We start from the raw sequence: 19397 nt of genomic DNA on the forward strand, positions 1-19397 counted from the left end.
AGTATAGGGTTCCAACACTGCAGATATGTTCTGTTTCCCTTTTTAAAAAGCGGTTCTTTGCCTGGGGTCTAACAGTGGCTTGGGTGGTGAGTTGGCAGAAAGAACAGGGGATGTGGAACTTGTGTTCTGCATGTATGCCCAATATGTCATGTCAGCAGTAGAAAAAGATAGTTCTTGAATTTTGGTAATCAAGTTCTATGATGTTAAGCCAGGCATAGTAGTGTATACATGTGATTCTAGCACTTGAGAGGTGGAGGCAAGAGGATCAGGAGTTCAAGGTCAACTTCAGCCACTTTGTGAGTTTGATGAGCCTAGCTTGGACTACGTGCAAAGTGTCTCAAAACAAAACAAAAGGTATATGATTTGAATCTTTTTAAGTTTTTTTTTTTTTCTGTTGGTTGTGTTTTGATAGGGTCTCCCTAGTCACAGCCCACCTGGAAGTTACAATGTAAACCAAGGTGGCCTTGATCTCCCAGAGATCCACCTGCCTCTGCCTCCTGAGGGCCAGGATTAAAGGCACTTGCTACCACGCCTGGCATTTGAATCTTTTTTTTTTTTTAAAAAAAAACCTTTTTCCCATTTACTTATTGTGTGTGTGTGTGTGTGTGTGTGTGTGTGTGTGTGTGTGTGTGTGTGTGTGTGTGTGTACACATATGTGTGTACCATGGCACACTTGTAGAAGTCAGAGGACAATTTGTAGAAGTTGGTTTTCTTCCTCCCCCATATAGGTTCTGGAGATTGAACTCAGTCAGTGGGTTTGCATCCCTAGGCAGCAACTACCTACCTTTACCCATTGAGCTATCTTGCCAGCCCCCTGATTTGAAACCTTTATATTAGAAGGTACTTCCTTTTGGGGGATGGAACTGAAGAGAGGGGTCACCTTGGGTTATAGTTTAAATTATTTTTAGTTCAACTTTAAAGACATGCCCAAAGGTACAATAAAATGCTATGAGCATATGATTTAAAAAGTAAGTCATTTTTAGTGCCTTTGAAACTTTTATGAGTCAGAGTTTATTGGTTTTTTTAGTTAAAATTTTTTCATTTACATTTTAAGTTATTTTGTGTGTGTATGGGGGATGGAGTGCTGTGGCATGTATATGGCAGTCAGAGAACAACTTATCAAAGTTGGTTCTCTCCTTCTACCCTGTGGGTCCTGGGGATTGGCTTGGCGGCAAGCACCTTTACTCTCTGAGCCATCTTGCTGGCCCTAAGTTAGATTTCAAACCTCAGTGAGAACTGGTTAGCATGGGAATTGAGTAAATTCTGATGCTCTTCATCCTAGGTTCTTCTATCAAGCTTTCTTGGAGTTTACTGAACTTTTCTTTGTTGCTTATATCAGTAGCAGAGAAGCAGGAAAAATAGTGTACAGGTCCAGTTGGGAAAGATTTTTTTAAGTGTCTCATGTAGCCCAGGCTAGCTTCGAACTTGCTATATGGTTGAGGCTGGCCTTGGATTCCTTATCTTCCTCTCTCTCTTTATGTGCTGGGATTGCAGGTATGAGCCACTACTTCTGGCTCCTGTTTGTTTGGGGTTTTTTGTTTGTTTGTTTTTGTTTTGTATACTATGTGTCTGTGACAGAAGGGAACTTTACTGGTAAGTGGATACAAATCTGTGTGATGGATCCTCCCCTAGAGGACTTGAGGCTAAGTTGAGGTAGTTACTTCTCTGCAAAGCTTTCCTTGATTCTCTTCCCTGGCCCTGAAGTTGATTCCCTTCTTTGGTACCAGTTCACCAGTGTCACATTCACCACTACTATCTGCTTTCTCAGTCCTGTCCAGTTGTGCCTCCCATTGACCCACTGAAGGCAAAGACTACTTCGTTACCCAGCTCCCACCCCTTATGTGCCAGGTACTACTACCTGGCACATGGTAAATACTAAAGGTGTATGTTTAAGTGAATATGGTGCTGTGAATATTTAGTGGTTGAAGAGTAAGAACCAACCTTGAGTCTTCTGAAAAGGTTTCCTATGGAGGTGATGTTCAAGGCACTATTAGATTTGGTGATATCAGTCATTGCACACACCTACAGAGCTCATCTTCCCAGAGGACTGAAGGGGTTTGGGATGAGCCCTCTGTGCCACAGTTTTCTTCATTCTCTAATCCATCGGAGTCTTTTCTGGTTTGTTTGTTTGTTTTTTGAGACAGGGTGTCATGTAGCACAGGTTGATCTTCAACTTCTTATCATCCTGCCTATACTGTCAAGTGGTGGGTTTACAGGCTTATGCCAACAATGTGTCCTTCCCAAGCCTATCCATTTGGAGGTAGTACCTGGCTAGTTTGCATTGTATACCTGCTCTTTAGAATCACAAGGGTACAGAGAGGAAAGGCCCACCCACATAAGTCTGTGGAAGAGCTCTGTAATAGGGGAAAGAGTTTGAAGAGGGACCATGCAGTATATTGTTTGATCTTAGACTTGGCCCAGAGAGACATACCAGAACCTCAGCTCCTAGAACAACAGCATTCTGGGCTCTGTCTACTTCTAGATGTTCCCCAGTGTTCCCCAAATGATGGCATTTTTTGCTCAGGAAATTGTCAGAAGAAAGTTAGGGAACATGACCCATGGCTATTAAAGAAAGATTTTTTTTTTTTAATTAAAATTTTAAAAATCAGGGGCTGGAGAGATGGCTCAGCGGTTAAGAACACTAGTTGTTTTTGCAGAAGACCCAGGTTCGAATCCCAGCACTCACATGTCAGCTAATAACTGTAACTCCAGTTCCAGGGGCGCACCTACACCTACATGCAGGCAATACACACATACACATAAAAATAAAAAAAATTAATTTAAAAATCAATATCATTTTCAGCATAATCATTTTCATAAGTAAAAGGACACTTGAACAGAGTTAGAAGCACTGAATCTTGGAAGAACGTTCCTTTAACATTGGTTGTTAGCTTCATGGTTTGAGTATTTCTTAGTCTGGTGAAACATTGTTGCAACCCAGCTTGAGGCTAAGGATTATATCCTAAACCACTCACTGGCCTGCCAGTTGGAAAGCAGTGAACTAGATGTTCCATCCTGTTTTGTTGAGGCTAGAGGATTGAACTAGTGGCCCAGCCAACGTGAAAACAAGGCTTGAGCTGACACTAGGGTTGGCTTAGATTAGCACGGTTTTTGATACAGGGGCATGTGTGTATTGGGGTTTGCTATGCCCAGCAAGGGAATAGTGGAATTTGTCTGAGTTGAGCTCACACATTGAAGTTTTTGAGTGACTTACACTTACACACAAGGCCATGACCTAGACTTCCAGCTGAGAGGCCCACGTGCTGGGGCTTGAGCCAGGGGAGCTGAGGACAGCTCACATGTGCTTATCTGCTTACGTAACCCTGCTTCCCAGCTTCTAGAGCCAAGAAAGCACAAGCCTGCCCAGCAGGGTTGAGGGCCTGTGGTAGCACAAGCCATGCGCCACACAGCAAGGGTGCAATGGCCCAGCCTGAGGAGTAGCATGAAGCCCTCAAGCCCCTGCTTCCTCTTATTCCTCTTCTGGTGGCCTCGGGCAGTATCTCTGAGACCTGCGGGGGTTGGGGGGTATGTGCATGACTCTGAAGGGTGTGCATTCTTATTGGCCTGGAGTCTCAACTCTGGATTTTCTCAGTGAGCTGGAACTAGGTGTGCAGTGGAGGCTAGCCCCTACAGTGTGGCAGAAGGTATATAGCTAACTGGGCGACACTGGACCTAAGAAAACTTTCACCTCTGGATCTGATACTGCAGTGTGCTCTTCCCTTTTAGAGGTGTGAGCTGTAGGAGTCCCAGAGTTGTGGAGGTGTCAGAGGGAGTGGGGAAGGAATTGCCATGTAGGGTAAGGAGGATGAGTTAGGGGTGAGGTACTCTCAATATGTTGAAGGCATGGTGAGGGTTGTGAGAGTGGTACAGAGGGGAGCAGGGGAGTGAGAAGAGGTCCGTCAACAATAAAGTTCTAATCAGAGCCTTTAGAAGAGCAAGTTCCTCAGCTAGCTGGGAACCAGGGCAGTTTCCATATAGATCTTGCTATAACCCAGTAGGGAGCTCCTGGGTAGTAGGAACATTCTTTTTTAAAAAATATTTTGTTTATTATTTTTAATTTTTTTATGTGTATGAGTATATTGTTTGCATGTATGTAAGTGCACCCATGTGCAGTGCCCACAGAGGTCAGACGAGGGCATCAGATCCCCTGGAACTGGAGCTGTGGTCTGTTGTTAGCCTCCATGTAGGTGCTAGGAACTGAACCCAACTCCTCTGAAAGAACAGCCAGTGCTCTTACTCACTGAGCCATCTCTCCATCCCCAAGGCAGAAACATTCCCATCTGGCCTCCCTCCCTAGTTCCCTCAACTTACTCTTCTTGGACTGGTGTACAAACTGGTACTTTGGGTGACTGACAAATGGAAAGTAGTCTTGGCATGCCACGGGGAGAGTTTTGAATTGAATAAACATTTCAGAATGAAGACTTTGGTTGCTTACTTGGTCAATTCCCATGGACTCAGTCAGCATGCTCTTGATACCGTGTGTGTGTGTGTGTATGTGTGTGTGTGTGTGTGTGTGTGTGAGAGAGAGAGAGAGAGAGAGAGAGAGAGAGAGATAGACAAAGAGGAGAGAGGCAGAGAGTATTGAACTTGGGATAGGAGAAGAGAATGGAAGGATGCTAGACTACCCAGGTATCAGTTTCCACAGAGTGGACAGCAATGTCCATTGCTGAGGGAACCGTGGAGGAGAAGCAAGTTAGCAAGTTGGGCTGTAGGTGCTAATGAGTGGCTTGAAAGAGTTTTTTGGGGTAGGTTGAGTTTAAGGTGTCCATGGCACCTGCCTAGCCACATTCTCTTGGCTGTTCGGCCAGGAGAAAGGCAAGGGATGGAGGCAGTTTGGGGACTGATCATTACTTAAACCAGAGACCAGAGTGAAAGCAAGAAAGGGAGAATGCCCAGAGGAGTGAGAAAAGTTGGAAGCAGACTGTCATCAAGGAAAGAGGCTGGGAAAGCACGGATGATTGGGTAGGAGGGGACATGAGTGGATGTGGTGTTTGGTAATCAGAGCTTCTCTCTACTTCATCCATGGCATTCATGTCTTCCTGTCTGCATGGTCCTTTGTGCCTCTTGGAGACAGAGAAGGTGAAGGCAAGGGTCTTTAGAAGACTTTAGTTTGGGTCCTGTTCTCCTTCCTAGTTTAACGAGTACTCTGGGCCTGTCAGATCTTTCTAAAATTTTTTTTGGTTTATTTTATGCTTATGAGTGTTTTGCTTACATGTATGTAAATGCTCCTGTGTCATGAGTTCACTGTACTTTGAGATCTTCCAGATCACTGTACCTTGAGATCTTCCAGATGTCTTTGCCTAGGGTTGGGCAGTTGAGCCTCTAGGTTTGGTGGACCTTGTGGGGGAGAATGGGAATCCCTAAGGACCTTCATTACTCAAAAGCTTCAAGGCTGTGAAGATGAGCCATCCATCTCTCTGTTGCCCAGCTTGTCCAGTAAGAATCACCTGGGGACTGTGGAGTTGGCTCAGTCAGTAAAGTGCCCATCGTATAAGCATGAATATATAAGTTTGGGTCCCCAGCACCCAGGCATGGCAGTTGTAACTCTGTAACATCTGTAACTCAGCACTGGGGGTAGAGAGTGGGGAAGGAGATAGGCAGTCCCTGGAGGTATGAGCTCCTGGTTCCTTGAGAGACCCTGTCTCAAAACACAAGGTGGGGAACAATCAAGGAAGATACCCAACATTGACCTCTGGCATCCACATGTACACACACCCATTGAAAAATGTACATACAACACACACAGGCATATTCAGAAAATCAGTTACCTGAGCTCCTTGTTAATTATCCACTTAGGTCCCTTCCAAGGTCTGCCAAGTTGGAGACTTTGTGGGCAGGAGCCTTAGATTATGTATTTGTGTCAGTAACCTCAGTAGATTCTTTTTTTTAAAAAAAAATGTTATTTTATGTGTATGACTGTATTGCCTACATGTATATAAGTGCACCTGTGACTTGCAATGCCTGTGGAGGTCAGAAGAGGGCATTGGATCCCCTGGAACTGGAGTTGCAGATAGTTGTTAGCTATCATGTGGGTGCTGGGAATTAAACCTAGGTCCTCTGTAAGAACAGTCAGTGCTCTTAACCACTAAGCCACCTCTCCAGCCTCCTCAATAGATTTTTATGGCTACCAACTTAGTTCCAGAGCATAGTGCCAACTCACCTGAAGGCATCTTGGGAAGTTGGAGCTAGGTCAGCAGCAGTCTTCTGTAAGACCCCTGGCCTCCAGAAGGGAGAGCATGAACTAGAAGGAGGCACAGCTGTTTTGAGTTTTGAGAATTCCTTTCCTTGCCTCAATGAGTCTGCTGCCTGAGCTCTGTGGTCTCAAGAGTGTCAAAGGATGAAGCTCTGTTGAGGCCAGTCATTGCAAAAGTTAGCTGGTTCAAAATGAGGAAAGTCATTTCTGGCTAAGGAAACAGGCACAGAGAGGGAGAAGACAACTGCCTGGAAGGCCTTGTTGCCTAGCTAAGGGGTTTGGTCTTTCCTTGTACCAGGCCATACAGCCAGGGAGCCATCCAGAGGCTTTTAGCAGGAAGATGTCTTAAAAGAAAATGAATTAATGGGAACAGGTCCTGTGATGGGAAGGAAGGTTGAGAAGGATCCTGGGAAAGGGAGAGGAGGTAGTGGCTGTTGTTGCATACCTGCTGGCAGGCAGGAAGAGCAGATTCATGGCCTCCTTTGCTCAGAGGGAGATTTCAGTGAGGCAAGTGCTCCCTGGGCATTCGAGCTACATTTTCATAAACAGGGCGGGTAGATTGGGGCCTGCACAGCCAGGGCAGGAGTGGGTGGGTCTCACTGGTATATTTCAGGTGACTTTGATCTGAGCTTGTGGTTTGCATTCCCACCTGGTCTGTGGGTTCCTTCCTTTCTTCTAGTGGCTAGTTTGCTTCACAGGTGAAGCTGGTTACAGTATAGTAACAGTTCCCCAAATGACAAAATTAGTTTAGTGATGAAGCAAGTTTGGGAAATGGTGTTTCAGAGTTTCTTAGAGCCCTTGGGTACATGGCTCCCATCCTGACTTGACCAGGACAGTTTTTCCACTGAGCATCTTGCCAGATTTCATGCTTCTGGAACCCGTTTTGAGGAAGTCTCAAGTACAGCAAGTACTGCAAGCTTGGGCCTATGCCTTGGCTCTCTACCTGATTCCCTGTGTGTGCCTGGACCATTTTCTCTTATGGACTCATTTCTCTGACCTGGATCCCTGTTCTTCCAGTATAGAAACTGTGGAGCCATCCTGACTCTTTTTTTTTGAGACAGGGTCTCCCTGTAGCCCCAGCTGACCTGGTCTGGAACTCACTGTGTGTAGACCAGGCTGGCATTGATCTCACAGAGATCTACCTGCCTCTGCCTCCCAAGTGCTGGGATTAAAGGTGTGTGCCACCACACCCAGCTCTCTGATTCTTCCTTCTTCATCCAAGTGTTTACCACCTACTGTTACTATAACTTTTTTTTGATGATCTTTCCAACCCCCCCCCCCATTTTCTTCTGGGTTCTCAGGTTACTTCCACCCTTCTCCATTGAGTCCCTTCCACTCCCTACTGCTTTCAGTTTTGAAGTGGCTTCCCCCATAATGATCCCCTACCCCATATCCCTTTCTCTTGTTAAGATAGGTTTAGAGAGAGCCATGTCAATCCTTTATCCAAAAGCATATAGCTGGCAGGTGTCAGGTAGATCTTAAGCTCAGGATTTCTGAAAACGTGTCTTATCCATGCTCACTGATCTTTACTGCAGCGATCAAATGGTCTGAACAGGAATTCGTTCCATTTTTACAGTACAGTCTGAAGGAGCAGGTCTTGGGCAGAGTATTCTAGATAACCAACCATCCGGGTTTGCCCAGCACTGGAGGATTCCCAAGACAAGGGGTTTCTGGAGGTGATTGGTCGGTCACCTTAGTGCTATACATAGTACCTAGTGCTGAGCACGAATATCCTTTCTGAAGCCACCTATCTCCCTCCTCCCCGGGAGGAGATATCTCCTCTGTAGCTGTGGCCTGATCATCTGATGCAGTCCGTGGAGTGGTGTACCCTGTGGCTAGCTAACTTCTTTTTCCTTCTACTTCTCCAGTTGGCCCCATGATGATTGATTTTAGTATTCCTGTGGATCTGGAACTTTTGGCAAAGCGGAACCCAGAGATAAAGATGGGCGGCCGTTACATCCCCAAGGACTGCATCTCCCCTCACAAGGTGGCCATCATTATCCCGTTCCGAAACCGGCAGGAGCACCTCAAGTATTGGCTGTATTACTTGCATCCAGTCCTGCAGCGCCAGCAGTTGGACTATGGCATCTATGTTATCAACCAGGTGCGCTTTGGGAAGACAGGGTGAGAAAGTGAGAGTGTATGTACACAGATGCATGCTCAGTGAATGTGGGGGAGTGATGTCATAGACACCTGGCATTGTGCAGTGAGGTGCCAACACTGCCATTGCTGCCGTTCTTATTTAAATAGCGTAGATGAGATAAGTGCTAAATGGTATGCTTGCTTGTTGATAGTAGCTCTGTTAGCCAAGGGCAGTTTCAGGAGTATGTTTTTGGCTTTGGAAAGTAGACTTCCAGCAAAAATGAAAGAAAAGAAGACAAGCCCAATTATCCCAAAATAAAGTGCTGATTATTTACTGTCTTTGCATAGCTGTATATTTTTCTTAGTACTCAAAAAAAAAAAAGACCAAAAATCCCCAAGAAACAACCATTTTGTGTCAAATGTTTGGGCAACTTCAATTTTTTAAAATATTTATTTTTATTATTTAAAATTATGTGTGCTGTGCCCATGGAGGGTGTTGGATGTCCTAGGAGCTGGAGTTAATAAGGCTTACAGTACCTGACTTTGGGTAGTGGGAACTGAACTTAGGTCCTCTGTTAAGAGCAATGTGTGCACTTAACCACTGAGTAATCTCTCCAGCCCCAGCAACTTCAAATTTGATCCAGCCGGACAGTGTCTTTCTTCTGGGACATTTGCAGTTGACCATATACCAAGTTGAGGCCTTACACATATGTAGCCAGCCCTGGGTAAAATGTCTGGGAAAGTTCTATTCAGGAGCCATTTAGAGTCCCATGGACTAGGCTGTTTCCCACTGCACATCAGATCTGTGTATGCCAGGCTTTTGTCCTGCTTAGGAAACTAATGCTGAAGATTTACCAGCCTTCACTACAACCTGGAGAATCAGATTGATCTAAAAGCCCTTGTTTTTAAGCAAAATAACTATGTTCATTCTAGTATGCTTAACGAGCATCATTTCCTTTCCAAGAATATAACTTTGATATTTCTAATTTATCCCAAATATTTAAACGCATGTCATTCTACAGAATCTCCTAGGTACAGTGATAAGTCTGCCTTACCTGTATACCACATTTCACTGAAATTTGTTTGAAGAGATAGCCTACCCATTTCATTCCAAGATAAACTCTGAGTAATGAGATTGTTGACAGTTTTTTGCTTCCATCCAAGTTGAGGGGTTTTGTGTGGCTTTCCTTGGTCACAAGGGAAGCAGGGGACAGCAGTTTGCCCATCTAGCTGTGGGCTGCTGCGGCACAGTGCTGCCTCAGTTACTGCAGGGATGCCCTAAAGAAGTGTTTAACCCACTTCTGGTAGGTAGGTCTTTCTTATACAGTTCGTTAACAATTAAAATCGGCACAGCATGTGACTGGATGGTGGCTGTGCAGTGCTTTAAAAGCTTAGAGGAGAGAGAGCAGAGACCTGAGACATCCAGTCCAGGGCTTCCAGGTACAATGAAGGAAGAACTTTCAGTGCATTGGCACAATATGACCTCCGGAAGTTCTTTCTGAACTTGTCTAGACAGAGAACTATTTTCCAAGAATCATGTTCAGTGATGTTGTGTGAATCATATTTTGAGGAAAGCCTAAATGAACACCTCCCTCTGCTTCCTCCTTACTTTCCCTAGGATTCTAGGAACTCCCCATTCTCTCCCTCTTCTCTTTTCTCCCATTTGCAACTTATCATCAGAAAATGAATTTTTTTTAGAAGTTGGGCATGTAGCTCAGTGGTAGAGTGCTTACTAAGAATGTATGGGGCCCTGAGTTTGATCCCCAGCATTGAAGAAAAGCACAAAATATTTTTTTTGCCAGGTGTGGTGGTACACACCTATATATATAAAATCACAGCCACTTGAGGCAGGAGGATGGAGGCAGTTTGAGGCCATTCTGAACTACATGCATGGTAAGACCTTGTCTCAAAAACAAACAAAAAACCTAAAATTATTTTTAAGTTCTTCAAACATAAACACATTCTTTTTTTAGTCTTGTCAGTAATCATGTATCATGCCCACATTCATGTTGTTTTTTGAGGGTTTTTTTTTTTTCTTCATCTTTGTCTTCCCTTTCAAGGGTTATATTTCTACTTTAGCAGAATCTTGTTCTTCCTACCCCTCCCATCCCCCTTCCCCACTTGATCTTTCCATGACTACCCTATTACCCTTTAAGGAAAATACAATTAGAATCTAGATAAGTCAAGAAGCAACTTGAAGTCTGCCCTACCTTTGTAGTAAACTATATGGTCTAATTTACACAATAAAGTGGTAACCAGAACCTGCACCTTGAAGAGAGTCACCCTTGTAGAGTGTACCGTCTACCAAATAGGAGCTTCCTGTGTTCCCTGTTTGGTGGTCATAGTCTCAAGAGTTTTTTTTTTTTTTTTTTTTGTCTTTTTGAGACAGGGTCTCTCTGTAGCCCCAGCTGTCCTGGAACTCACTATGTAGACCAGGCTGGCTTTGAACTCAGATCCACCTGCCTCTGCCTCCCAAGTGCTAGGATTAAGGGCGTGCACCACCACGCCCGGCTTGTCATAGTCTAAGAGAGGAAAAAAGACATTTTTGTAGCATTTTGATTCATTTTTTGTTGAGCAAATAATCCATATAGCATATAGCCTCCCTTGAGCCTTAACTTCTCGGAGCCAGATATCATGTGTCACTTTGATTCTTCATTGCCTCCTTCCCCCAATTTGAGATTAGAGAGAAAAAAAATGCTTGACATTAGAGTGACCTTTGAGATGTGGAGAGAGGTCCCCAGACAGGTTTTTTAGTATGGAACTTCTGTCTGCCTTATAGAAGTGCTGCACAATGGCCCCATGGACAGCCATGTCCCCATCTTTACCTCCTTAGCTCCCCCTGTGTCTCCTAGGACTTGCCCAGACCCTAGAGGCCAGAGGGTGAAAATTGTTGTTCCGTGTCACAGGTAGGGAAACCAAGGCTCAGAGCGAGGCATTCCAGTAGAAATAAACACTGTTCACGCACCTAACAGTGGGCTGCAACTAAACTCTAACCCGGACTCCAAGTTTACTGACCTCCTACTGTGTCAGAGTGGCTCTGCTTGAGGCCTTTTAGCCTCTCCCTGAGGTATTTCTCAAAGCCTGAGCCTGAAACTCATGTTCAAACTACCTGGTTAGTTCTAGCTCTGTCATTTCCCAGTCAGTGACCATGGGCAGGCCACATAAGTTCTTGACAACTGAGTTTCCTCCAAGAAAGGAGAGAAAGTTAGTGTCTACCTCACTGGGCTGTGAAGCACCTGGCGTGTGATAAACCCTTAGTAAATATTAACTGTTATTGCCATGATTTACATCTTTCCTCCATTCCTCCTGCCCGTTGTCTCTGCCTGCTACTTTAGCGATACATTCTTTATTGCTCTCCCTATCTCTTGCTTCACTCCAACTTAGTAACTGGTATCAGGATCTTTCTTCCCATTTGTTGGAGAAATGGTATCAGAAAATAATCAGTAATGGTATGAGTCGGGTGACAGGCTCTCCAAGGACTCTGGGGACTATGTCATGCCTTATAAGCTTCTTCAGAGGAGGGCTATGTCTTAGGACCCCACCACAGAAGTGAACGTTCATGAGTCTATATGGTTCATACTGCTGTCTGTAAGAAGTTGTTAACCTTGCTTAGTGTAGCCACTGTAACAATTTAAATCTCAAAATAAGTAAGTGTTTTAGAGAGATAGGTGGGAGAGCATCCCAGTTGTGGAGAACAAATGTGGTTTTTGACCATGGGGTCTCTGTCTCTCTGCCTACCAGAGTCCCAGCACATCCTACTTGAGGCCATGGGTCTTTCCCTGAGAAATATATTTCCCTGTAAGTCCAGCACTAGGACCTTGGTGTGCATATGTCAAGGTGTCATATAGCAAGCAGCAAATGCACACTATTCCTCAAACTTTAGTTACAAAAGAAAACCATAAAGCCAGGAGACAAGAAGGCACTGCCACCTGTTAACACCAGCTTTAAATGGGAAAAAAAAATGCAAGATGCATTTGGGAATATCCATTATAAAAATTACAGAATGGGTGAGGAATGCAGGCTCAGCTGTCCATCACTTGTCATAAACAAGGCAGTCCTTTGCCTCAGAGTCAGCAACCAGGAGTGGTTTCTCCAGTTTGATTTGTATAGCGTCTGACACTTTTGGTTTCCTCACTCCAGCTGTTCAAGATCTTTCTGTCATTCCCTCTCTTTAACAATTTTATTTATTTATTATTTTTTATTTTATGTGTATGCGTGTATTGCCTGCATGTAGGTCAGTGTATCCATGTTGTGCAATGCTGCGGAAGTCAGAAGAGGCTGTCAGATCCCCTGGGACTGGCGTTACGGACAGTCGTTAGCTGTCCCGGGTGCTGGGACTCGAACCCAGGTCTTCTGCAAGAACAACCAGTGTTCTTAACCACTGAGCCATCTCTCCAGCCCCCATTCCCTCTCTTTAAACCCTTTAACACATCCCTACTACCATAGTCAAGGATCTAAATGGTCAGAAACCCCTAACTTACTATGGGGGTCTGGTTCTGGCATCTTTTGAGCCATTCCTTCCCCCTTTGCACAGTGTGCCACAGCTGTGCTGCTTGTCATCCTCACCCAGATGCCTGTCCTTTCTGCCTTGTGTCCTGGCTTATAATGCCCTCTCTGCCCGAGGGTTTCTGCTAGTGGCTCTTTCTGGACATCTTTTAAGTTTCCTCCCTCTACCTCATTAGCTCTTTGGAGCTCCAGCCCGGAGTAGAGGTAACTCCTCATTTTTCCAGCCTACTGTGTCTAAGGGACAATTATCTGTTTGTGCTTCATTTTGGCCCCTGTGGAACCCCCCCCCAGCCAAACTCATTCCCACATCCCTGACCATGCATCTCTTCCACAGTCCATAGTCCAGTACAGATTTGGTGGGATTTAAAACATAGAGTATCTTTCTGTAACTCCTGCCCATCTCCTTACACCCACAGGCATGACCCCTTGCTCCAGGTTCTCAGTCTGGATCCATGCCTATTGGAAGCAAAGTCTCCTTTCCTGTTTCGGGCAGATTGTGACCCCTTTGTGAAACTTGCACAGTCCTTCTCCAGGGCAAAGTTACTGTAAAATGCTAACCAGGTCATCGGCTACCTCTAACATAGCCCCCAGAATAACTGTCCATTTTAGGAAAAATGCAGACAACTTACATTATTTTTGTTTGTTCGTTTATTTGTTTGTTTGTTTATTTATTTGTTTATTTAACTTTTTTGAGACAGGGTCTCCCTGTAGCCCCACCTAGCCTGGATGGACCAGGCTGACTTCATTTTCACTAAAATCAGTTGCCTGCCTTTGCCTCCCAAGTGCTGAGATTAAAGGCATATGCCACCATGCCCGGCTCAGACAGAGAACTTACTTGAGCCCTGTGTTTGTTCATGGTTATAAATCTCATTTTTGAGCCAGGTGTGTTAGGTGATTCATACCTGTAATCACAACACTCAAGAGGCTGAAGCAGGGCTGGATGGATGGTTCAGCAGTTAAGAGCACTGGCTACTTGTGTAGAGGACCCTGATTCAGTTCCCAGCACCTACAAGGTGGTTAACAACCATCCATTAACTCCAGTTCCAGGGGTTCCAATGCCCTCTCCTGGTCTCTGTGGGCATTGCATGCATGTGGTGTATCTGCATACATGAGGGAAAAACTCGTACACGTAAAATAAAATTTTTAAGAAAAGAGCCTGAAGTAGGAGGATTGCAAGTTTGAGACTTGTGTAGGACTATATAGTGAGTTCAAGGGTAGCTTTGGCTATATATAGCAAGAACAAATACAAAAGTAAAGTCTCATTTGTGGTGCTTTGAATTTTGGCCTCCATAGCCCTCCAGTGAGTGCTTCTCACTGTCTCTGCAGAGAGAAGGCTACAAAGGTAAGCACATGATGGCCACTAGCAGAGTAGAGACTGAACAGAAGTCACAAGGCCTAGGAAATGTCCCACTAGCCATGTTTATTCCCAGAATGGCCCACAGACACTTGGCATCCTGTGATTACTTGAGGGGCATCAGCTTTTGAGTAACAGCCAAAGAGCCGTGGAGGAGCCTTTCTGACTTGTTATGCTTCCAGGCCAACCCTGGCCAAACAGTCTGTGGGGAGGCAGAGGGAAAGCCCAGCCTGCACTAGGATGGCTCTGTGTCAGGCTTTGACAACCACCCCCCTTTTTTTAAAGTTTTTGTTTCAAAGATTTTTTTAAAAAATTATGTGTGTTTGTGGGGATGTGTGCATTTGAGTATAGATATCCATGGAGGCCAGAAGAGGGCATTGGATCCTCTGGAACTGAAGTTAATAGGCTGTTGTGAGCCACTTGATGTAGGTCCTCTGTAAGAGAGCACACTTTTTTTAAAATTTTATGTGTATGTGTGTATTGCCTGCATGTAGGTAATCCATGTCGTGCAATGCCTGAGGAGGTCAGAAGAGGCCATCAGATCCCCTGGAACTGGAGTTATGGATAGTTGTTAGCTGCTGTGTGGGTGCTGGAATTCGAACCTGGGTCTTCTGCAAGAACAACCGGTATTCTTAACTGTTGAGCCATCTCTCCAGTCCTGAGAGTACACACTCTTAACAGCTGAGCCTCCTCGCTAGACCTCCTCTCTCCTTTGCATCTGTGCTCTGTTTTAGGGCATTTATCAACTAAAAAGATGATAATTCTGCTGGGCATGGCACTCACCTTTAATTCTTGTACTCAGGAAGCAGAGGCAGGTGGATCTCTGAAATCAAGGCCTGATCTACAAAGTGAGTAGTTAGCGCTAGCCCTCAGTGGGTAAGAACTGCTGCTAGCACACCTCTCGTGGGCTGTGGTCCAGGCAGTGGAGTTCCTCCAGAAGGTGGGATCAGCTGGGACGCGGTAGACCCATAAAACTACCTCATTAGTGTGAGTGGCTTTCTGGCCTTGTGTCCCACAAGGACACAAGGTTTGACTTCTGTCTTGATCATCTGTCCCTGTGTGCCATCTCTCACCTCTGCCTTCCATTTTCTCTTTGAGTTGCCAGTGGCTGTATGGGGGAATGGGGCCTCTGGAAGGGGAGGGGTCATCTGTTCACTTCTCCTTCTTTGGGGCACTTGGACCTCTTAAAATTTGATGGCTTGGGAGTGGCGTGGGAGGGTTGGGAGTATGTGTCAACCCTGTCTGAGTGCTGCCCTGTTCTCTCCCTCTCCCTCTCTGACCATGACTGCCTGTTCTCCCGGGGAGTGTGTCAAAGCACTTATTAGTACTCAGTTGCTGGTGAATTGCCTCCCAGACACTGTTCGGGAAACGCCATTTTCTCTGCACACCCTTGGTTCCATGAAAGGGAATGGCAGCTTGTTTGGGCTTTGCCTAGAACAAGGGTGGTCGGAATGGGCCCCTTTCCCTATTGCAGCCTTGATGTTTGCCTCTTTACCTCTCTCCTTTGCATATATTCTTCTCTCCTTCTCTCTTTTCTCTTCTTTTTTTTTCCCTTCCAGCGGGGGCCTTTGCCTTTATTTGTTAATCCTGTTTGTAGTAGAGCAAGCTGAAGGAGGAGCTCCTATCTGTGGCCCGCCTCTTACTCTTCACCTACCTCTCTTCTGTCCTCTCCGCCTCCTCTAAGAAAGAGAAAAGCCGACTTACCTACTGCTGCCACCTTAACCACTGCTGCTGCCGCTGCCGTCGCTGCTGCCACTACCACCTGGTAATGTCCTTATACCTAACACAGTGCCAGGCCCTGCTGGCCAGGGGAAGCTATGAAACCCCACGAGTGCTGTCCTCCAGCTGTAGGGTCTCTCCGGCAAGCACAGGGCTGTTGTGGGCTTGCTGGGAAAACACCAAGATCACAGGAAGCCAGAATGACTGCCATCTTAGATTAAACCCTAGTGGAACTGTATGTAAATGAATGTTTTCTTAAAATATTTATTATTTTTATTTTATGTGTATGCATGTATTGCCTACATGTAGGTAAGTGCACCCGTGTTGTGCAGTGCCCATGGAGGTCAGAAGAAGCTGTCGGATCCCCTGGAACTAGAGTTCTGGACAGTTGTTAGCTGCCATGTGGGTGCTGGGATTCGGACCCAGGTCTTCTGCAAGAACAGCAGCTGAGCCATCTCTCCAGCCCGTAAATGAATGTTTGTATCCTGCTTTTTTGCTTAAGTTTCGTATCATTAGCATCTTCCCATGCTGTTCCGTAATCTTCATATTCATTACTTTCCATGCCTTCACAGCAGTTAATCATTGAGTTCTACTATAGTTAGTCTTCCTCTGGTAGAAGACTAAATAATACAGCAGTGACAGTTGTTGAGTCTGAAGTTGATTCTGGGTTGACTTCTGCATTCAGGATCATTTCCCCAGAGTAGATTTTTCAAATATTGGATTTTGAGTTAAGAAACGTTTCATGAGCCGGGCGTGGTGGTACACATCTTTAGTCCCAGCACTTGGGAGACAGAGGCAGGTAGATCTCTGTGAGTTCAAGGCCAGCCTGGTCTACATAGCAAGTTCCAGGCAAGCTGGGGCTACAGGGAGACCCTGTCTCAAAAAGACCAAAAATAAAAGTTTCATTTTTATAATTCTTGACATAAATAGGCAAATCGCTTTTTGAAAAATCTTTATTTCTAGCTTGTATCTAAACATATCCTGGAAGTGCCGTTTTTTAAACTAGAGCTTAAAGTCCCCCTCTGCATACCTCACCCAAAATTTCTGTAGCTGTTCCTCCAACCTGTGTTCCTGGGAAGCACATTTACTTGCCCTGTGAGTGACTCCTTGGCCGACAGAGAGCTACCTCCTCTGTATGGGCCCTCATCCTGAAGGGCCTATGTTTTTAACTCACTGAGTGAAAAACTCAAGTCTCAGATTCAAGTTCTGTTAGGTCAGTGTCTAAGTCCAGGGCTGCCATCTTATTATAGTTAAAAGCCAGACCCCAACTGCTGGGAACTCAAAAGAGAATGGATATTAGCCCTCCACAAATCCAGCGTTTGTGTAATACCAGACTCTTCCCAGTGCCTCTCTGGACATTACCTCTAACTTGTCTCCTATCTCATGCACCACACTTAGGCCTGAAGGAATGCCCAGCCAGAGCTTCCTCAGCCCTGATCTATCCAGGCCTTCTCACAGCCCACTTAGGGCCAAGTTCTTTCTTCCTGATATCTGAGGGGGCACAGAAAGATATGCAGGGGCTGCTCAGCAAATGTTGCCATTGGCTACAGACTTGTCATAGTTTGTCTCTTCGTTGCTGCGACAAAATACTCTGACCACTACCAACTTGGGGAGGAAAGGGTTTATTTAGCTTACATCTCCCAGGTCACAGTTCATCCGGGAGCCCAAGGTAGGAACTCAGGGCAGGAACCTGGAGGCAGGAGCTGGAGCACAGGCCATGGAGGAATGCTGCTTACTGACTTGCTCCCCTGGCCCCTGCTCAGCTTGCTCTCTTATCCAACACAGGCTCACCTGCCCAGGGGTGGCACCACCCACAGTGGGCTGGGCCCTCCCACATCACTCAACAATCAAGAAGGTGTCCCATGGACATGGCCACAGGCCAGTCCAATGAAGGAAATTCCTCAATTGAGGCTCCCTCAACCCATGTGTGTCAAGTTGACACTAAAGCTATCCAGCACAAGACCTGTATCTGGATCCGTGGTGTTGTGATCCTGGGGATAACCATCTAAGTAGGGGCGTCTTTGTAATGGGCCACAGCAAATTCTCTCTCCCATCACAGAAATTCTGGTTCACAGAGTCTTCGGACCAACCTTGTTGTTGCTGTGTCTTTTGTTGGAAGAGAGGCCATATGTGGTCTGTCCCCAAGCCATCCTGGTCTGGGGATATATCTGCTGGTGACACTTGTAGGCTTGCATTCCAGGAAGACAGAATGACTGGACAGAACAAATCTTCTAGAGGCTGTTGGGACCTACACAAAATGGACCATGGCTTTCTGCATTTGGTCCTTAGATCCTTGTTGCAGCCAGGGGGAGACCACTCTTACCCTCCTTAACTGCCCTCAGGATTTTCCTGGAGCTTAGACTAGACTTTGATACCTGCCCTGACTGCTCTCACCCCACTTCCCAAAGGCTGCTTATGAGACTATGTGCTTCAGGGTCCAGTGGGCATGGAGGAGGAAGTAGAGCCTCTGCCTTGGGCCTAAGGGGAGGAATTCAAAACTTACCCACCATTAATTACTACCTGGGCTTCCATGGCTTCTATGAATCATACAACAGCTACCTAACTGAACTGTCTCCTTGCCTTTTCTTAGATTGAGACACAAATCCCTCCTTGACATGCAAAACACAGTTTAAGGCTCCCATGGCCTAAATAAAGTTAAAGCTTTTAAGTATCTCAGCAAGGTCTTGCCCTCCTCCGCCTATGATTTGGCCCACCTCTACTTTCAGATGTCATATGGCTTAACCCATTCTGAATTTTTTGTACTTTCTGGACTGTTCTCTTTTTTCATAGCCTTTGCAAATACTCCCTCTATGCATTGCCTTTCTTTGCATGGACTAACACTTTTCTAACATCATCCTCACAACCCTCAGATTTTGTCTGGTCCCATCTGCCCACAGCAGCCTCTGCACAGTCATTTAGGGACTTTAGCTACTTTGGGTCTTTCTTCTTCTTGTTTTCTCTCTCTAATAGCAGCCAGTTGCCCTAGAAGGAAAGGATAATTGTTAAGACTTGTTGTCCAACATGAAACTGAAAAGAAGCCCACCTTTAAAAACTCTTTGTGCTTAGCATGGTGGCTCATGCTCAGAATCCCAGCACTCAGAAGACTGAGATAGGAAGATTTCTAGGAGTTTGAGGCCATCTTGTGTTACATAGTAAGATACATACAAGTCAAAGGTACATAGTAAGACCCTGTCTCAGTGTTCAGTGAAACAAAATGAGAAGGCTGTTTTTTGTTTTTTTTTTGTTTTTTTTTTTGAGATGGGGGTCTTCCTGTAGCCCCAGCTGTCCTGGAACTTGCTATGTAAACCCGGCTGGCCTTCATCTCACAGAAATCTGCCTGTCTCCTGAATGCTAGAATGGTACCACCATGCCAGGCTTCATCTTTTAAAGGGACATTTGCTTCTGTGTGATAGCTTCTCCTCACCAAACTTAACCACTGTGCATTCCCATACTTTCCCTAGGTCACTAAAGGTCTCTGATGTTTTGCTGCTGCTGGAATCTAATCATGTGAACTAATTCAGTTAAACCTAATTCTTTTTAAGA

General features: G+C 45.4%; 1 protein-coding gene across 1 annotated transcript in view; it reads left to right on the plus strand.

Moving 5' to 3' along the window:
* Positions 1–19397, plus strand: part of B4galt1 (beta-1,4-galactosyltransferase 1) — a 55116-nt gene that overhangs the window by 24777 nt on the left and 10942 nt on the right. Inside the window, exon 2 of the mRNA XM_008842479.3 lies at positions 8062–8297. Within this exon, the coding sequence (XP_008840701.1) occupies positions 8062–8297 (236 nt within the window). The remainder of the gene's footprint in view (positions 1–8061; positions 8298–19397) is intronic.

This window comes from Nannospalax galili, unplaced genomic scaffold, assembly GCF_000622305.1.
Source record: "Nannospalax galili isolate Female #2095 unplaced genomic scaffold, S.galili_v1.0 scaffold341, whole genome shotgun sequence".
In the NCBI taxonomy this organism is placed as follows: Eukaryota; Metazoa; Chordata; class Mammalia; order Rodentia; family Spalacidae; genus Nannospalax; species Nannospalax galili.